We start from the raw sequence: 14629 nt of genomic DNA, 5'->3' as shown, positions 1-14629 counted from the left end.
TTGTGTGAGAAGCTCTTCCCCATCTTGAACTTCAATAAGTCCAAGTACAGGTCCAGACTTACTGATGAGCATCTTCAAGCTCTACTGAGGGTCTCCACTGCTTCCTCCCTCAAGCCAAATGTGACTCAGCTATGTGAGAAGAAGCGCTGCCAGGTCTCTGGCAGCAAGAAGTAGGCAAGAGAAGCCGTGTTCAGAATATTTCATGTTCAATGTTCCATTCAAGTTCAGAAAGTTAAAGGTTAAAGAGCTGTTAATACATACATTTGAAACGGAATAAAAAATAATTAGTTTTCTCTACTTAGCCAGTCAGTGTATATCTACTGTGTGCTCATTGTTATTATTATTTTTTATTACTGATTGATTTATTTTTTATTCATCTTTAAGTTAATTTATTTAATTCATTATTTTTTGTTAAAAAATAAAGATATTTGATAACGTTGGAATGTTTTATCAGCGCTTTTCTTGTGGAAATCCTGATGCGGCCCAGTCTCAGCCAGACTCTGCCTTTAGCGGCCCCCAGGTAAATTGAGTTTGGGACCCCTGGTTTAGATGGTAGTTGTGTGAGGACCGTGGAACGAATGAGAGAAATTACATATAAAGTACACCTCTACTTACAAATATTTCAAGTATATATATATATATATATATATATATATATATATATATATATATATATATATATATATACTTGAAATATTTACATATATATATATATACATATATATATATATATATATATATATATATATATATATATATATATATACTTGAAATATTTACATATATATATATATATATACATATATATATATATATATATATATATATATATGTGTATATATATATGTATATATATACATATAAGTATATATATATATATATATATATATATATATATATAAGTATATATATATATACCAGTGGCGGGCCGTCAGGGCCTTCAAGGCCTTCTCTGCTAACCTAAGAAATATCTGAATCATATTATATTTTGTCCATCAATACTTATTATTCCAAATGGTCTGTTAGCTTCCTTTCATTGCTTTTCCCCCTGGTTGCACTGCTTCCAGATGTGTGTTTTCATATTGAAGCATTTAACCAATCACATTTCAGCCATTATTTGTTGCCAGATCAGATCTGCCTCAAAGCCTTCACAATCAGTTCTTGCGGGCTCTGCTGCATTAAACTAGACTGTTGCTTTTAACCAATCAGATTTCGAGTTGGCAACCGCACAATGATTTTTCATAGGCGTTAGCATTTTGCTGGCTGGGACATGTCTTCGCTTTCACAAACTATGATTGGCTAGTAGGCGGGCCAAAGCAGTACCCGAGGCAGCCGAGATCGCAAACTCCACCCACAATGGCCGACAGAAGCAAAAACTAATGGATTCTGTTTGCTCACAAAGCTATTTTCCAGACGGACTTTTCCAGAAAAAAATGGACATCATTAAGAAAGGGCGGTCAACTCCGAAGCTAGCAAGCCTGTTACAGCCGGGAAAATGGTGTGTGCGGCACTTTCAGCGCGCTAACTTAGCTCCACAAGCAAATAGTATATTGTTGTGTTGATTTAAAGCTATTTTCAAAACGGACTATGCCGGAAATATGACAGGACAGGCTCGACTTTCATCATTAGCTTCGATGGCGATAGGAAAGAAGGAAGAAAGAAAGGATGGATATTGTGTTAAAAGGATTTTTGGTGAGTAAAATATGGCTATATTCCTAAATAATATTTCAATTGTGGGCCAAGTTCTGATATCTGAAAAGCTCCATTGTTTGTATTTAAGCTCCAGTGTTTGTATTTAATCACAAAATGATGCTAGGAAGTGGATTTTAACCCAGTTTAATTTTTGGCGTTTCACCATTGACGTCCATCGCTGTCTTTTCCCGGGAAAAATCACCCCCCTGGCCTGGTTGTAATGTCTCAAAAGCTCCAGTATTTGTGTTCAATTAATAAATGATGCTAGGAAGTGGATTTTACCTAATTTTAGTGCTTTTTTTGTCATTTCACGTATGGACGTATCGACGTTCATCGCTGTCTTTTTACCGGGGAAATGATACTCCGGGCCCGGTTCTGATGTCTAAAAAGCTCCAGTATTTGTATTTAATCAATAAAGGCTTTTTCGGCTGGATTTTACCCCATTTTCGGGCAATGTTTGCCCGTACGCCATTGACGTTCATCGCTGTCTTTTCCCGGGAAAATCATCCCCTGGCCTGGTTTTAATGTCTGAAAAGCTCCAGTATTTGTATTTAATCATGAAATGCTGCTAGGAAGTGGATTTTACCCAATTTTTGTGCATTAATTTATTGATTATTTTGTATGTGTCGCAGCTTTAGCTGCAGTAGAGGTTTTATAGCCATAAAATAGTTTTTGAGGGTTGGATTGATACGTTGAAGGCGCTACCAGAAAATGCACCGCCCGCCACTGATATATATATATATATATATATATATATATATATATATGGCTATAAAACCTCTACTGCATCTACAGCTGCGACACATAAAAAATAATCAATAATAACCTCATACAATTAAAATATTATTTAGGAATATAGCCATATTTTACTCACCAAAAATCCTTTTTAACTGTACACAATATCCATCCTCCTTTCTTTCTTCCTTCTTTTCTATCGCCATCAAAGCTAATGCTGAAAGTCGAGCCTGTCCTGTTGTATTTCTGGCATACGTTTTTACTCAATTTAGTGCTGAAAATGTTCGTTCCCGGTAGTGACAGGATTGCTTGCTTTGGAGTTGTCCAACCTTTCTTAATGATGTCCAGCTTTTTTCTCTTGAAAAGTCCGTCTTGAAAATGGCTTTAAATCAACACAACAATATATTTGCTTGTGTAGCTCGCTCCAGATACAGTTTGGTAGCTTTGGTCCGCCTACTCTATCACCAGCCAATCAAAGTTAGTGAAAGCGATGACGTATACCTACGCCAGCGACAAGGCAATGACGTATCCCTACGCTTGCGACAAGGCATTGTGGTGTTGCCAACTCGAAATCTGATTGTTAAAGCAACAGTCTTATCGACGCTTGTTTAATCCAGCAGAGCCCGCAGAACTGATTGTGGAGGCCTTGAGGCAGATTTCTGACCCTGGCAACAAATAATGTCTGAAATGTGATTGGTTAAATGCTTCAATATGAAAACACACATCTGGAAGCAGTGCAACCAGGGGGGAAAGCAATGAAAGGAAGCTAACAGACAATAGGGAATTATTTAATAAGTATTGATGGACAAAATATAATATATGATTCAGATATTTCTTAGGCCAGCAGAAAAGGCCTTGAAGGCCCCGACGGCCCGCCATTGATATATACCGTATTTTCACGACTATTTGGCGCATCGTATTTTAAGCCGCAGTGTCTGTAACGAGTGCTATTTCTGTATTTTAGACACACAAAGCACGCACCGTTTCATTAGACGCATATATATTATATATTATATATGGATGAACATCGAAACGCAATAGCGCTGGCTACCGGAAGCAGCCTATTACCGGGTTCCGGTGCGCAGTGACTGCTGGGAAATATAGTTCTTGCACGCTACACCCACACGCTAAAAACACGTTTTAAAAAGGTAACGGAAGCAAAACGGAGTTCGGTTGTTCTTTATTTAGACATTTTACAACTCACTCACGTCATCATCACCCACAAATCCCTCAAAGTCCTCCATTTTCTGTGTCCGGATTAAACAATTGCCCAAACGAGCCTTCCAAAAAGCCGGGTCCCCTCTCTTCGTTCTCAGAGTCACCGTCATTTCCATGTGGCTCCTTAGAAATGATGCCGGCTTTGGCAAAAGCTCGAACAACCGTGCAAGCAGACACGTTCGCCCAGGCGGCCACAATTCGTTCACAAATAGTAGCTAGCTAGTAGCTAGCGTAACTAGTATTCCAAGGCTGTCTTCCATGCTTCGCAACTGTGTTGATGCCGATCGGCAGGCCAAAATCCATTGGGTGTATTGACAAAAAAAACCTACATATCCCAGCAGTCACTGCGCAGTACTTTATCTACGGGAAAATAGTAGAGTCGGGGGCTGCTTGCCATAGTTGTCCTATCGACGGATTTATTTTATTTTATCGTGATAACAATTTTAGTATTGGTCCATCTATAAAGCGCACTGGATTATAAGGCGCCCTGTCTATTTTGGAGAAAATTTCAGACTTTTATGTGCGCCTTATAGTCGTGAAAATACGGTATATATATATATATATATATATATATAATAAATGTGCAAATACTTTAATTACTGTACTCACAATGACAATAGCTCTTCTCCGCTTGAATAGTGATGGGAAGTTGTGACTGCTGTTTCTTTTTTTTGTACAAACATGGTTTTGTACTAGGGCAAGGACAGTCAGAGAGCTCTATTTTTGGATAAGAGCGACAGTGTCCGGGCAGTGCTCTTAGGGTAAAATCCAATATCGACTCCGCTCCTCCGGGGCGTCTGGCCGTCTTGTCTGCCCAGAGAGCTCTATTTTCAGATAAGGCCGATGGCGTTCGCCTTTCATATCATTAATGGCATTTTTCTCCTTCGGTCAGGCGGCCATTCATATGATCTTGTTTTTCCCCGGCATTCTTCTGTGCCGCTTACTATGCTTCTTCTTCACTTTCTTAATTTTTTTCTTATAGGGGACTACAGTGTCTAAGCCGCTCAAGTTTTTATGGACATTTTTTGATTTTGGATACTTGTGAAAAATACTGCAATAGACTGAAGTATACCTAGACAGATATAAGTATAGATATGAACAGTATGGCATTTAATTGGCTAAAATAGTACCAGCAATGATAAAATATGCAGCCACGCTAATGGCAGCTTCCTGGAAAATACTGGCTATCATTTAAATTCTTCTCCTCCATTTTACATCAGACACATGGCATTTTCTTTTTCACCTTAATCCAGGAAACAGATTATTTCCCCCGAGATGCACACAATGGTGTTGCCTGTCCTTTTTCTACCTAATTATAAGACTTTAGGAAAAGGTAGATCCTCTATCTGTATTTAGACAAGATAAATGTGCTATGCAAGAAGTGCTTTGTCATATTCATTTGTTTTTAAACTAAAATACTTATTGTCAAAAGAGAAGAATAAAAGACACGACATCAAAATTAAATCAAGACAAAAAAGAACCACATCAACTAATCAATTAGTTTTATTGGAACCACTATATTAGGACACTAATAACGATGACCAATGTTTTTCTTCTGTTTGTTGCAGATCAAATAATTTCTACTTGGCCATGCTTCTATTTATGCTCTTTCTGTGTATGCTTCCCACCATATTTGCCATTGTAAGATACCGACCATCGCAGCACTGTGGGCCTTTTAGGTGAGAAGTAACTTTGTTGATATTCTTTTATTTACAAGACATTGAGTGCATTTTATTCATCAATGAACAGTCATAACATGCACCAAACCAAACATGGAAAGAAAATTTGGTTGGCAATACCATAAATAAGTTGTTCATATTTTTTATTTGAAGGTACACTGGTGAAATTATATATTTTTTCCTAGTCATTAGTCACAGAAATGAATTTCTTTACCCAAATCCTTATTTATGCAATACTGTGCCTGGTATGCCTTATCTGTACAAGCGTTTAGGGTCGGTAACACATTTAACTTTTCATTTTGTGATTATTTCTTACAGCGGTCAAGAAAAAATCTATGACATAATATCTGAAACAGTGGCCAGCGACTTTCCCCAGTGGTTCAGTAAAGTGATGAGTTATGTCACCAGTCCAGTTGTAGTTCTACCAGCACTACTGCTTTTGTTGTAAGACCACATTTACAGATGACCCACCCCCGCTCCCACACACACACACATACACACCAAAACAGTGCGATAATTTCCATCAACTGTTTGTGTTTTAGCATGCTGATATACTATCTCCAGGCCATTGCCAGATCTTTAAAATTCACCAACAACCAGCTGATGATGCAACTTCAGACAGTGAGTCTAAAATGATTATAGCATAAAGTTGCTAATATTATTTTGAAAACAATGGTACACACAAGTTGCTTAATTTACCTTTGGGCTTGTCTCCTGATTGGATGACCAATTTAATTCAGGTGGGTATGTAATACAATATACAGTATACTTTAGTATTGCCAAATCACAATAGCTGACCTGTTGTGGTTACAGTAATAAATAAATCTTGGCGCATTTAAAAAAAAAATAATAATAAAAATCAGACTTAGGCTTGTCATCATCATTGACTAGACAAAAGCCTAATTGTCATCATACCCTGCTGCATATGACGAAATTGAAGGTGCTTCTCCACAAAGTGCACTTTTCTCAGGCAAGAGCCCAACCAAGTGATAGTTTCAGACTTGCTGGCATTCTGCCGTGATGGATACATCGCATCACCTCCCGAGCGCAACCAACTCCCGGCGACTGCGAAAGGTTTGCCTCACCGATGCCAACAAAGAATAAAATGGATCACTTACCTCCCACTGTCTGCCTACTTACCCAGTCAGCCAGCAGGAGGCAGATCGCCGCCCAACGTCCTTCATCTTTCCTCACCCCGAAGTTGTTACACAGAGGGGATTGTGTGTCGTGCTACTGCAATTTAGAGTCCTGATGGCTGTGGGAAAGAAGCTGTCCTTAAGCCTCTTTGTCCGTGCCTTGTGAGACCGGTAGCGCCTGCCAGAGGGAAGCAACTGGAACAGGTCGTGACCAGGGTGGTCCGGGTCCCCAACAATGTTCCCGGCTCTGCTGAGGTAACGAGGGCTGGCAATATCCTCCAGTGAGGGCAGAGAGCAGCCGACGATCCTCTGGGCAGTGTTGATCACTCTCTGCATGGCCTTTTTGTCTGCTGCCGTGCTTCCAGCGTACCACACTGTGATGCCGTATGCCAGGATGCTCTCCACAGTGACTTTATAGAAAGTTACCAGAAGCTTAGTGTCCAAGTTGTTCCTCCTGAGTACCCTCAGGAAATGGAGTCGTTTCTGGGCCTTCTTCACTACTGCCGTGGGGTTTGTGGACCAGGAGAGCTTGTCCATGACGTGGACCCCCAGGAATTTAAAGGACTGGACCCTGTCTACACGAACTCCATTTATGAGGAGTGGGGCCAGATCTGTGCTCTGTTTGCGGAAGTCCAGGATTATTTCTTTAGTTTTTGTGTTGTTCAGTGTGAGGTTGTTCATCAAGCACCACGAAGACAGTTTGTTGACCTCGTCTCTATAGGCCGCCTCATCCCCTTCTGAGATGAGTCCGACCACAGTGGTGTCATCAGCAAATTTGATGATGTAGTTGGACCGGTGGGTTGGTGTACAGTCATAAGTGTACAGGGAGTACAGAAGAGGACTCAGTACACAGCCTTGAGGGGAGCCAGTGCTCAGTGTAATGGAGGAAGAAAGGTGGGAACCAAGTCTAACAGTTTGTGGTCGGTTGGTTAGGAAGTTCTTTATCCAACAGCAGATGGAGTAGGATAGTCCAAGGTGGGAGAGTTTGTTAGTCAGAATGTCCGGTTTCATGGTGTTGAAGGCTGAGCTATAGTCAATAAAAAGCATCCTCACGTAATTCCCATGGTGTTCCAGGTGGCTCAATGCTGTATGTAGAGCAATGGTGATAGCATCGTCAGTGGACCTGTTAGCTCTATAAGCAAACTGGTGAGGGTCAACTGAGGGAGAGATTGTATTCCTGATATGGCGGGCTATCAACTTTTCAAAGCACTTCATGATCACAGGCGTGAGAGCAACAGGCCTATAATCATTCATGCTGTCGATGGTTGGCTTTTTGGGGACAGGAATAATGGTGGCAGATTTCAGGCAGGATGGAATGATGGATTGTTGCAGGGAACAATTAAAGATTTTTGTGAAGACTCCAGCCAGCTGGTCAGCACAGGCTTTGAGCACCTTCCCAGGTACTCCATCAGATCCAGCAGCCTTCCTGGTATTCACAGACCGCATTTCCAGTCTCACTTCCTCTTCCTGGAACTTCAGTGTATTGCTGCAGGGTAGTGGCGGGGGTGTTGAGACTGGGTCTGATTTGTCAGTCTCAAAGCGGGCAAAGAAACGGTTCAGTTCCTCCGCTAGTGAGGCATCTGCGTTAACAGACATATTATTGTTATTGTAGTTGGTAATATGTCGTATTCCCTGCCACATCTTCTTTGGGTTATTGTCTGTGAAGTGCTCCTCAATTTTCTTAGTATATTCTGCCTTGGCCTTTTTAATGCCTCTTTTCAGATCAGCTCTGGCAGCTCTATATTTCATCTTGTCCCCTGATCTGAAGGGGGGACAAGATGAAATATAGAGCTGCCAGAGCTGATCTGAAAAGAGGCATTAATAACAAGAATAACATAGTTGGATACACTACATTTACATTTACCCATACATTTACACTACCGTATTTTAGGACTACAAGTCACATTTCTTTATAGTTACTATATATACTCCACTTGGATTTATCTTTGTAATTATTCACACAATATATAATTTCCCCTGTTATTTTTACACTGAACCGCAAGAGGGTGTTCCAGGCATGTGTTGATAATTTAAACATTGGCCGTCGTTGGACTTTTTTGTACAATCATACCTAAACTATAGCAGTAGCCAGGTTACAAGACCTGCCGCAACAGGTGAATAACTGCGAGGTAGTGACTGTGTATCCAACTATGTTATTCTTTCAGGAGTCAGCTATTCATCTAGCCCAAGTAGCTTCAACACAGACGATAGTCTTATTAGAAGATGTAACAACCCTCTTTGCTGTCTTATTAGTATGATGGAAGATGTCTTACTAATGTTAGCCTCGTCCTTCTTGATGGAGCTAATGGTAGTCTCATTTACCTTTAAAATTTAGCGAGATGGCAGTGTGATCGTAAGTGTTCCCTTTCGTTGCCATATCGAGAACTTGCACCTTCCCTATGATTGTCATCATTAGCCGTAGCTGTTTGGACGTAGTAACACTTACATAAAAAGAAGAAGTCACATCGTGAAATGATCCAAACTGTGTGATAGATTGACACTGAGTGCGGAGCAATGTTACCTCTAATTTTTCATATGTCTGGGCATACAGACAACCTCCCTGAGCACACTGAGGACCAGTGTGAGCAACATCATAATTGCTCGCAATGGTACCCGGACATTTCGTCGACGGAAACTTCGTCGACGGACACTTCGTCGACGGACGCTTCGTCCCTGGACGGTTCGTCGAACGGACGCTTCGTCGCCGGACAGTTCGTCGACCAGACACCCCGTTGACGGACAATTCGTCGCCGGACACTTCGTAGCCAGACAGTTTGCCTAACCTTAACCACTATTAAAGAAGACAAAGGAAATTCACATATTCTTTATTAAAGAAAATAAAACAGCAAAAACTCGCTCGACAACACAAACACATTAACATTTGGGCATGTGCAAGTACTAAATGTGCTCGTCTCTAAACACACTACGCACGAAACGGTTCCTACGTTAAACGGTCGCTACGTTGAGGACTCCACGTTTGGAAAGACCCCAAAAAGAATCAACGTGAAATTCATAGATGGGAGTTTTTATTTTATTTTCTTTAATAAAGAAAAACGCACATGTAGTACTTGCACACGCCCAAATGTTAATGTGTTTGTGTTGTCGAGCGAGTTTTTGCTGTTTTTTCTTTAATAAAGAATATGTAAATTTCCTTTGTCTTCTTTAATAATGGTTAAGGTTAGTGGTTAAGGTTAGGCGAACTGTCTGCCGACGAAGCGTCCGTTCGACGAAGCGTTCGTTCGACGAAACGTCCATTCGACGAAGCGTCCGTTCGACGAAGCGTCCGGCGACGAAGTGTCCGTCGACAAAATGTCCGGTCGCAATGGGCACACACCAGTATCACACCTGCCATAAGCAGGTGCATGTCTGCTACCCATAAATCATAATAAGTCATAATAAAATTTAATGATTAATATCTATGAATAAAACATCTTAATAAATGTCACTACAATATGCACAAATCTGACTTGAATTTTAACTTATTTTTCATGTCTGCCATTCTCACTCCTCATTCTCATTCAAATGACTTTTCTGCTGAATGTGTCACATGAGACAGTGAAGCTTCCATCTATATGCAATATTTTTCCATCGGAAAACTCGCTTACAACTTTAGCTTTGCTGCATGTTTTGCAGAAGAGACCGTTCTCACCCAATTTCACCGCTTGTTCTTCTATGTGCACATATTCCGACAGCCATTGCATCTTAAAAGAACCGCATTTCTTTTTTACTTTGCCTTGTTGAGTGGTGATAAAGGCTTGGCAGCAGTTCCAACAAACCATTAACTATATGCTAACCTGCAATTCAGGCCTAACGCGTAACTAACGCAGCCAATCAATGTCGTTAACATTTACTCATGCCGCGGAAGTAAACTCGTGACGTGAACCGCATCATGTCATTGGCTGGACACAGTGTTAGTCATAGTTTCATCCGAAATTACTGTTTCTTGTCATTTGTCAGTGACAGGCTGCCGCTCTCTGAGTTGCGTTGCAAAATTCCTTCATTACTTCATTGTGGACCGCTTTATCCTCACTGGTGACGCGGGAGGTGCTGGACCCTATCCCAGCTAACTTCAGGCCAGAAGCGGGGGACACTCTGAATCGGTGGCCAGCCGATCGCAGGGCACGGAGAGACGGACAACCATTCATGCTCACACTCCTATTCATACCTAGGGGCAATTTAGAGTGTCCAAATTGGCCTACCATGCATGTTTTTGGAATGTGGGAGGAAACCGGAGTACCTGGAGAAAACCCATGCAGGAGAACATGCAAACTCCACACAAGTGGACCGACCTGGATTTGACCCCAGGACCTCAGAGCTGTGAGGCCGACGTGCTAACCACGCAAGCCGCCGGGCCCCGCATTGCAAAATGGCATAGAAAAATTTAATTGTGTTGATTTTTTTTTTTTACAATTCAGGTTAAATTTTATTTTGTGCGCTGCATATGTTTTCTGTGCGCGGAGAATACGAGAGTTAATCCGTTCCAGGACTGAGCTCAATTTACTCGTATCTCAATTCAACATTTCAAATTCCTCATATGTCTGGGCACTCCTATGTCAAGGTATTACTGCAGTGTGCAATTGCGCACGCGCGCAGCTTAGAGAGAACTTGGTGCGGAGAGTGCAAGGTTGAGATCCTGAAAAATATATTGCCGCTGTCGCGAACAACAACAACAACAACAAAACTTGAAAACCTCCGTCCAACTCTTCCGCATGTCTTTTCTCCCTCCCTCTGCCCAATCACGGTGTGTTCAAGGATAATACGAAAACACTACTTCAACATTAGAACTAACTGAGCGTGGAGCGGAACAAGCCATAAAATGTATCCTATAGAGATGTACATGCTGTAAAATATATCTTTAAAAAGTCCCCGTCAGCAAACTGACACCTGCGTAGAAAGTGAGGTAGATAACAATTATGTATTATTGTTTCTCCAATGTGGCCACTTGATATGACATGTCTGATTTTTATTTTGAATTTTATAAATAAAATTTCCCGAAAAATGCAGCTTATTGTTAAGGTTTCACGTAGTGTGCAGAGTAGCAACCAAACGCATGGAAGCAGGCGGACCCAGGGAATGCAGGTGGAGTAACGCAATTTTAATAAAATAAATTTGTTCAAAAAAATAAAACCTCTTCTACATGAACAGCAGACGATCTGACAAGAACTCACAAATACACAGGGTTTAAAACAATTAGAAACAGATGGGTGACACGAGAGGCAGTGAGCAGGAGAGACACCAGGAGCGGGGAAACAGGTGAACTCAATGGGCAAGCACAAGGACACGCCGCACAGGGGAAAAAAGCCAAGACTACAAATGCAAACTAAACCCCCAAAAGCCTAAACACCTAACACATACTCCAGTGCGACTTATATATAGTTATTCCCCTTTCATTGTGCATTTTTTTGGCTAGTGCAACTTATATTCAGACGCGGCTTATAGTCCGAAAAATATAGGACACTACAATCCCATATTAGAAGTTGCCTCCATTACAATTTCTACGATATGCACTACATATGTACTGCAATGCACTATATATGCACTGCAATGCACTATATATGCACTGCAATGCACTATATATGCACTGCAATGCACTATATATGCACTGCAATGCACTATAGCTGCACTGCAATGCACTATAGATGCACTGCAATGCACTATAGATGCACTGCAATGCACTATAGATGCACTGCAATGCACTATAGATGCACTGCAATGCACTATAGATGCACTGCAATGCACTATATATGCACTGCAACACTTTTTGTTGACAAAATACAATGCTTGAGCCTGTGAATGACTTGGTGCATGTGGTAGAGTTGTTGTTTCCCAAATAATAGTTGTGGTTTTGAGCCTCAGTCCAGGTGACCACATTAAGTCACAGGTGTCACACAGATTTCACAAAGGGCCAAGTGGGTATAGGTTTTCCTACCAACCAGTGAAGACTACACATTTTCACCAATGCTTTTTCTCGCGACCGGACGTTTGGTCGCCGGACATTTGGTCGCCGGACGTTTGGTCGCCGGACGTTTGGTCGCCGGACGTTTGGTCGCCCGGACGTTTGGTCGCCCGGACGTTTGGTGGCCTGGGTGAATATAGTTTTGAGAGCTGGTTTCAACAGTAGATATTTAGATATTAAACTCTCTCTCTCATGAATATAATTTTGAGAGCTGGTTTCAACAGTAGATATTTAGATATTAAACTCTCTCTCATGAATATAATTTTGAGAGCTGGTTTCAACATTAAACTCTGTCATGTTGTCAAACGTCCGGCGACCAAGTGTCCGGCGACCAAGTGTCCGGCGACCAAGTGTCCGGGCGACCAAACGTCCGGGCGACCAAACGTCCGGGCGACCAAACGTCCGGGTGACCAAACGTCCGGGCGACCAAACGTCCGGGCGACCAAATGTCCGGGCGACCAAATGTCCGAGTACCGTGTTTTCTTATAACTGTATTCAGTTGATTCCGAGCAGGAGCTGCGCGGTCAAAATGTCCACACTGTTTTATTCATTTTCTGTGCCACTTATCCTCACAAGGGTCACAGGGGGTGCTGGATTAGCTAACTATGGGCACCAGGCGGGGGACAGACACCCTGAATTAGTGGCCAGCCGATTGCAGGGCACGAGGAGACAGACAACCATTTACACTATCACTCATACTCACATGTAGGGGCAATTCAGAGTGTTCAACTTGCCCACCTTGCATGTTTTTGGGATGTGGGATGAAACCAGAATACCCTCACACAAGCCCGGGATCACATGCAAACTCCACACAGGAAGGAACCTGGGATTGAACCCTTCAACTGTGAGATATTCTTAGCACATCGGTGTCAGCACTCACATGGCCTTTTGTGGAATTGGTTGGACATTTGTAGTTTAAGTAAATATAGAAAATATATAATTTATCTTTTCAATCCCTTTAGGAGCGCACTGATGATAAAAAGAAAGTCTCCCAGATGGCTGCAGGTGTGCAACATTATTACTCTTGGAACTTTGCCCCACAGAGTATTTGGCGCACACTTCTTATTCTACATTATTATTCCAACCCTTTCTTAGCAAGTCATCAGACACCTGCAGAGGAAGATGGGAATCAAAAGCCGGAGGAACAAGAGAGTGACATTACCAGCCAAGATCCATCCATCCAAACTCCCTCCCCACAACGGAACAGCAGCATCACAAATTTCCCTACTCCCGGACAGCGAAATAACAGCATTCGCACAATAGCTCAGTCTGCATCTCGTGGAGAGCTAAACAGGCCTGTGGCTGGATGCTCCAGAAGTCCTGGTACACTCACCAAACAAAGGCTGGACCATTTACCTAACAGGTGTCAGAGATGAATATTGTGGCAAAATGTCAAGCAATTGTCAGATTAAAATAGATTTAGATTCAGGTTAGAATAGAGTTGCACTACTTTTAACTGTAGAGAACTCACTCGTCAAATTTGACCTTTAGTAATGGTTGCAACACCAAAAAACTTGAGTTCGCCGAGGTTAATGCATTTCAACATATTGATGACACTGTATTACACAGTACAATATTCCACTTACAATATTGCTGTACAAGTAACATCACCCCACAATATGTAGGGTTTTGTATGGAATTTAAGCCCTGTTTATTGCGGAAATGCGTACAATTTAGCAGAAATTTGTAATGCCCTAGCACAGGGGTGGATAACTCTGGTCCTCGAGAGCCGCTATCCGATCTGTTTTCTAAATCTCCCTCCTCTACCACACCTGAATCAAATGATCAATTAATCAGCAAGCTGTCCAGAATCTTGATACCGATCCCGATTATTTGATTCAGGTGTTTTGGTGGTGGGAGATATGGAAAACAGACTGGATAGCGGCTCTCAAGGACCGGAGTTGGCTACCCCTGCCCTAGCATGTAGTGAGCCATTCTCCTATAAGGGAGAGAAAACACATCTAAAATACAGATACTACAGCACATACATTTTATTTAAAACGTGTTTTATAGTTTGACTTAAAATGTGCACTGCTGCTGCTACTCCTTAAAGTGCAACTAGGCAAAAATTTAGGTGATTTGGGAGGGCCTTGGTTTTAAATTTATGGGAGCTGTAAAACTACGACTACTAATATGTTTGTTGTCTTTCCCTATTTACCGTGTATATTTTATATTTAACTTACCGCACCTGGCCCTGCGAGCTGCCAGTCTTG

The 14629-nt window shown here is 41.6% G+C and overlaps 1 protein-coding gene across 2 annotated transcripts in view; it reads left to right on the top strand.

Annotated features, from left to right (window-relative positions):
- The window catches only part of tmc3 (transmembrane channel like 3), a 107870-nt gene that overhangs the window by 76149 nt on the left and 17092 nt on the right, over positions 1–14629 (top strand). For both annotated transcript variants that reach the window (XM_077592968.1, XM_077592959.1), the window contains exons 17-21: positions 5214–5324; positions 5643–5768; positions 5867–5945; positions 13379–13421; positions 13512–13779. In XM_077592968.1, the coding sequence (XP_077449094.1) occupies positions 5214–5324; positions 5643–5768; positions 5867–5945; positions 13379–13421; positions 13512–13779 (627 nt within the window). The remainder of the gene's footprint in view (positions 1–5213; positions 5325–5642; positions 5769–5866; positions 5946–13378; positions 13422–13511; positions 13780–14629) is intronic.

Source organism: Stigmatopora argus, chromosome 2 (assembly GCF_051989625.1).
Source record: "Stigmatopora argus isolate UIUO_Sarg chromosome 2, RoL_Sarg_1.0, whole genome shotgun sequence".
Taxonomy (NCBI): Eukaryota; Metazoa; Chordata; class Actinopteri; order Syngnathiformes; family Syngnathidae; genus Stigmatopora; species Stigmatopora argus.
This window is presented reverse-complemented; position numbering and strand designations above follow the sequence as displayed.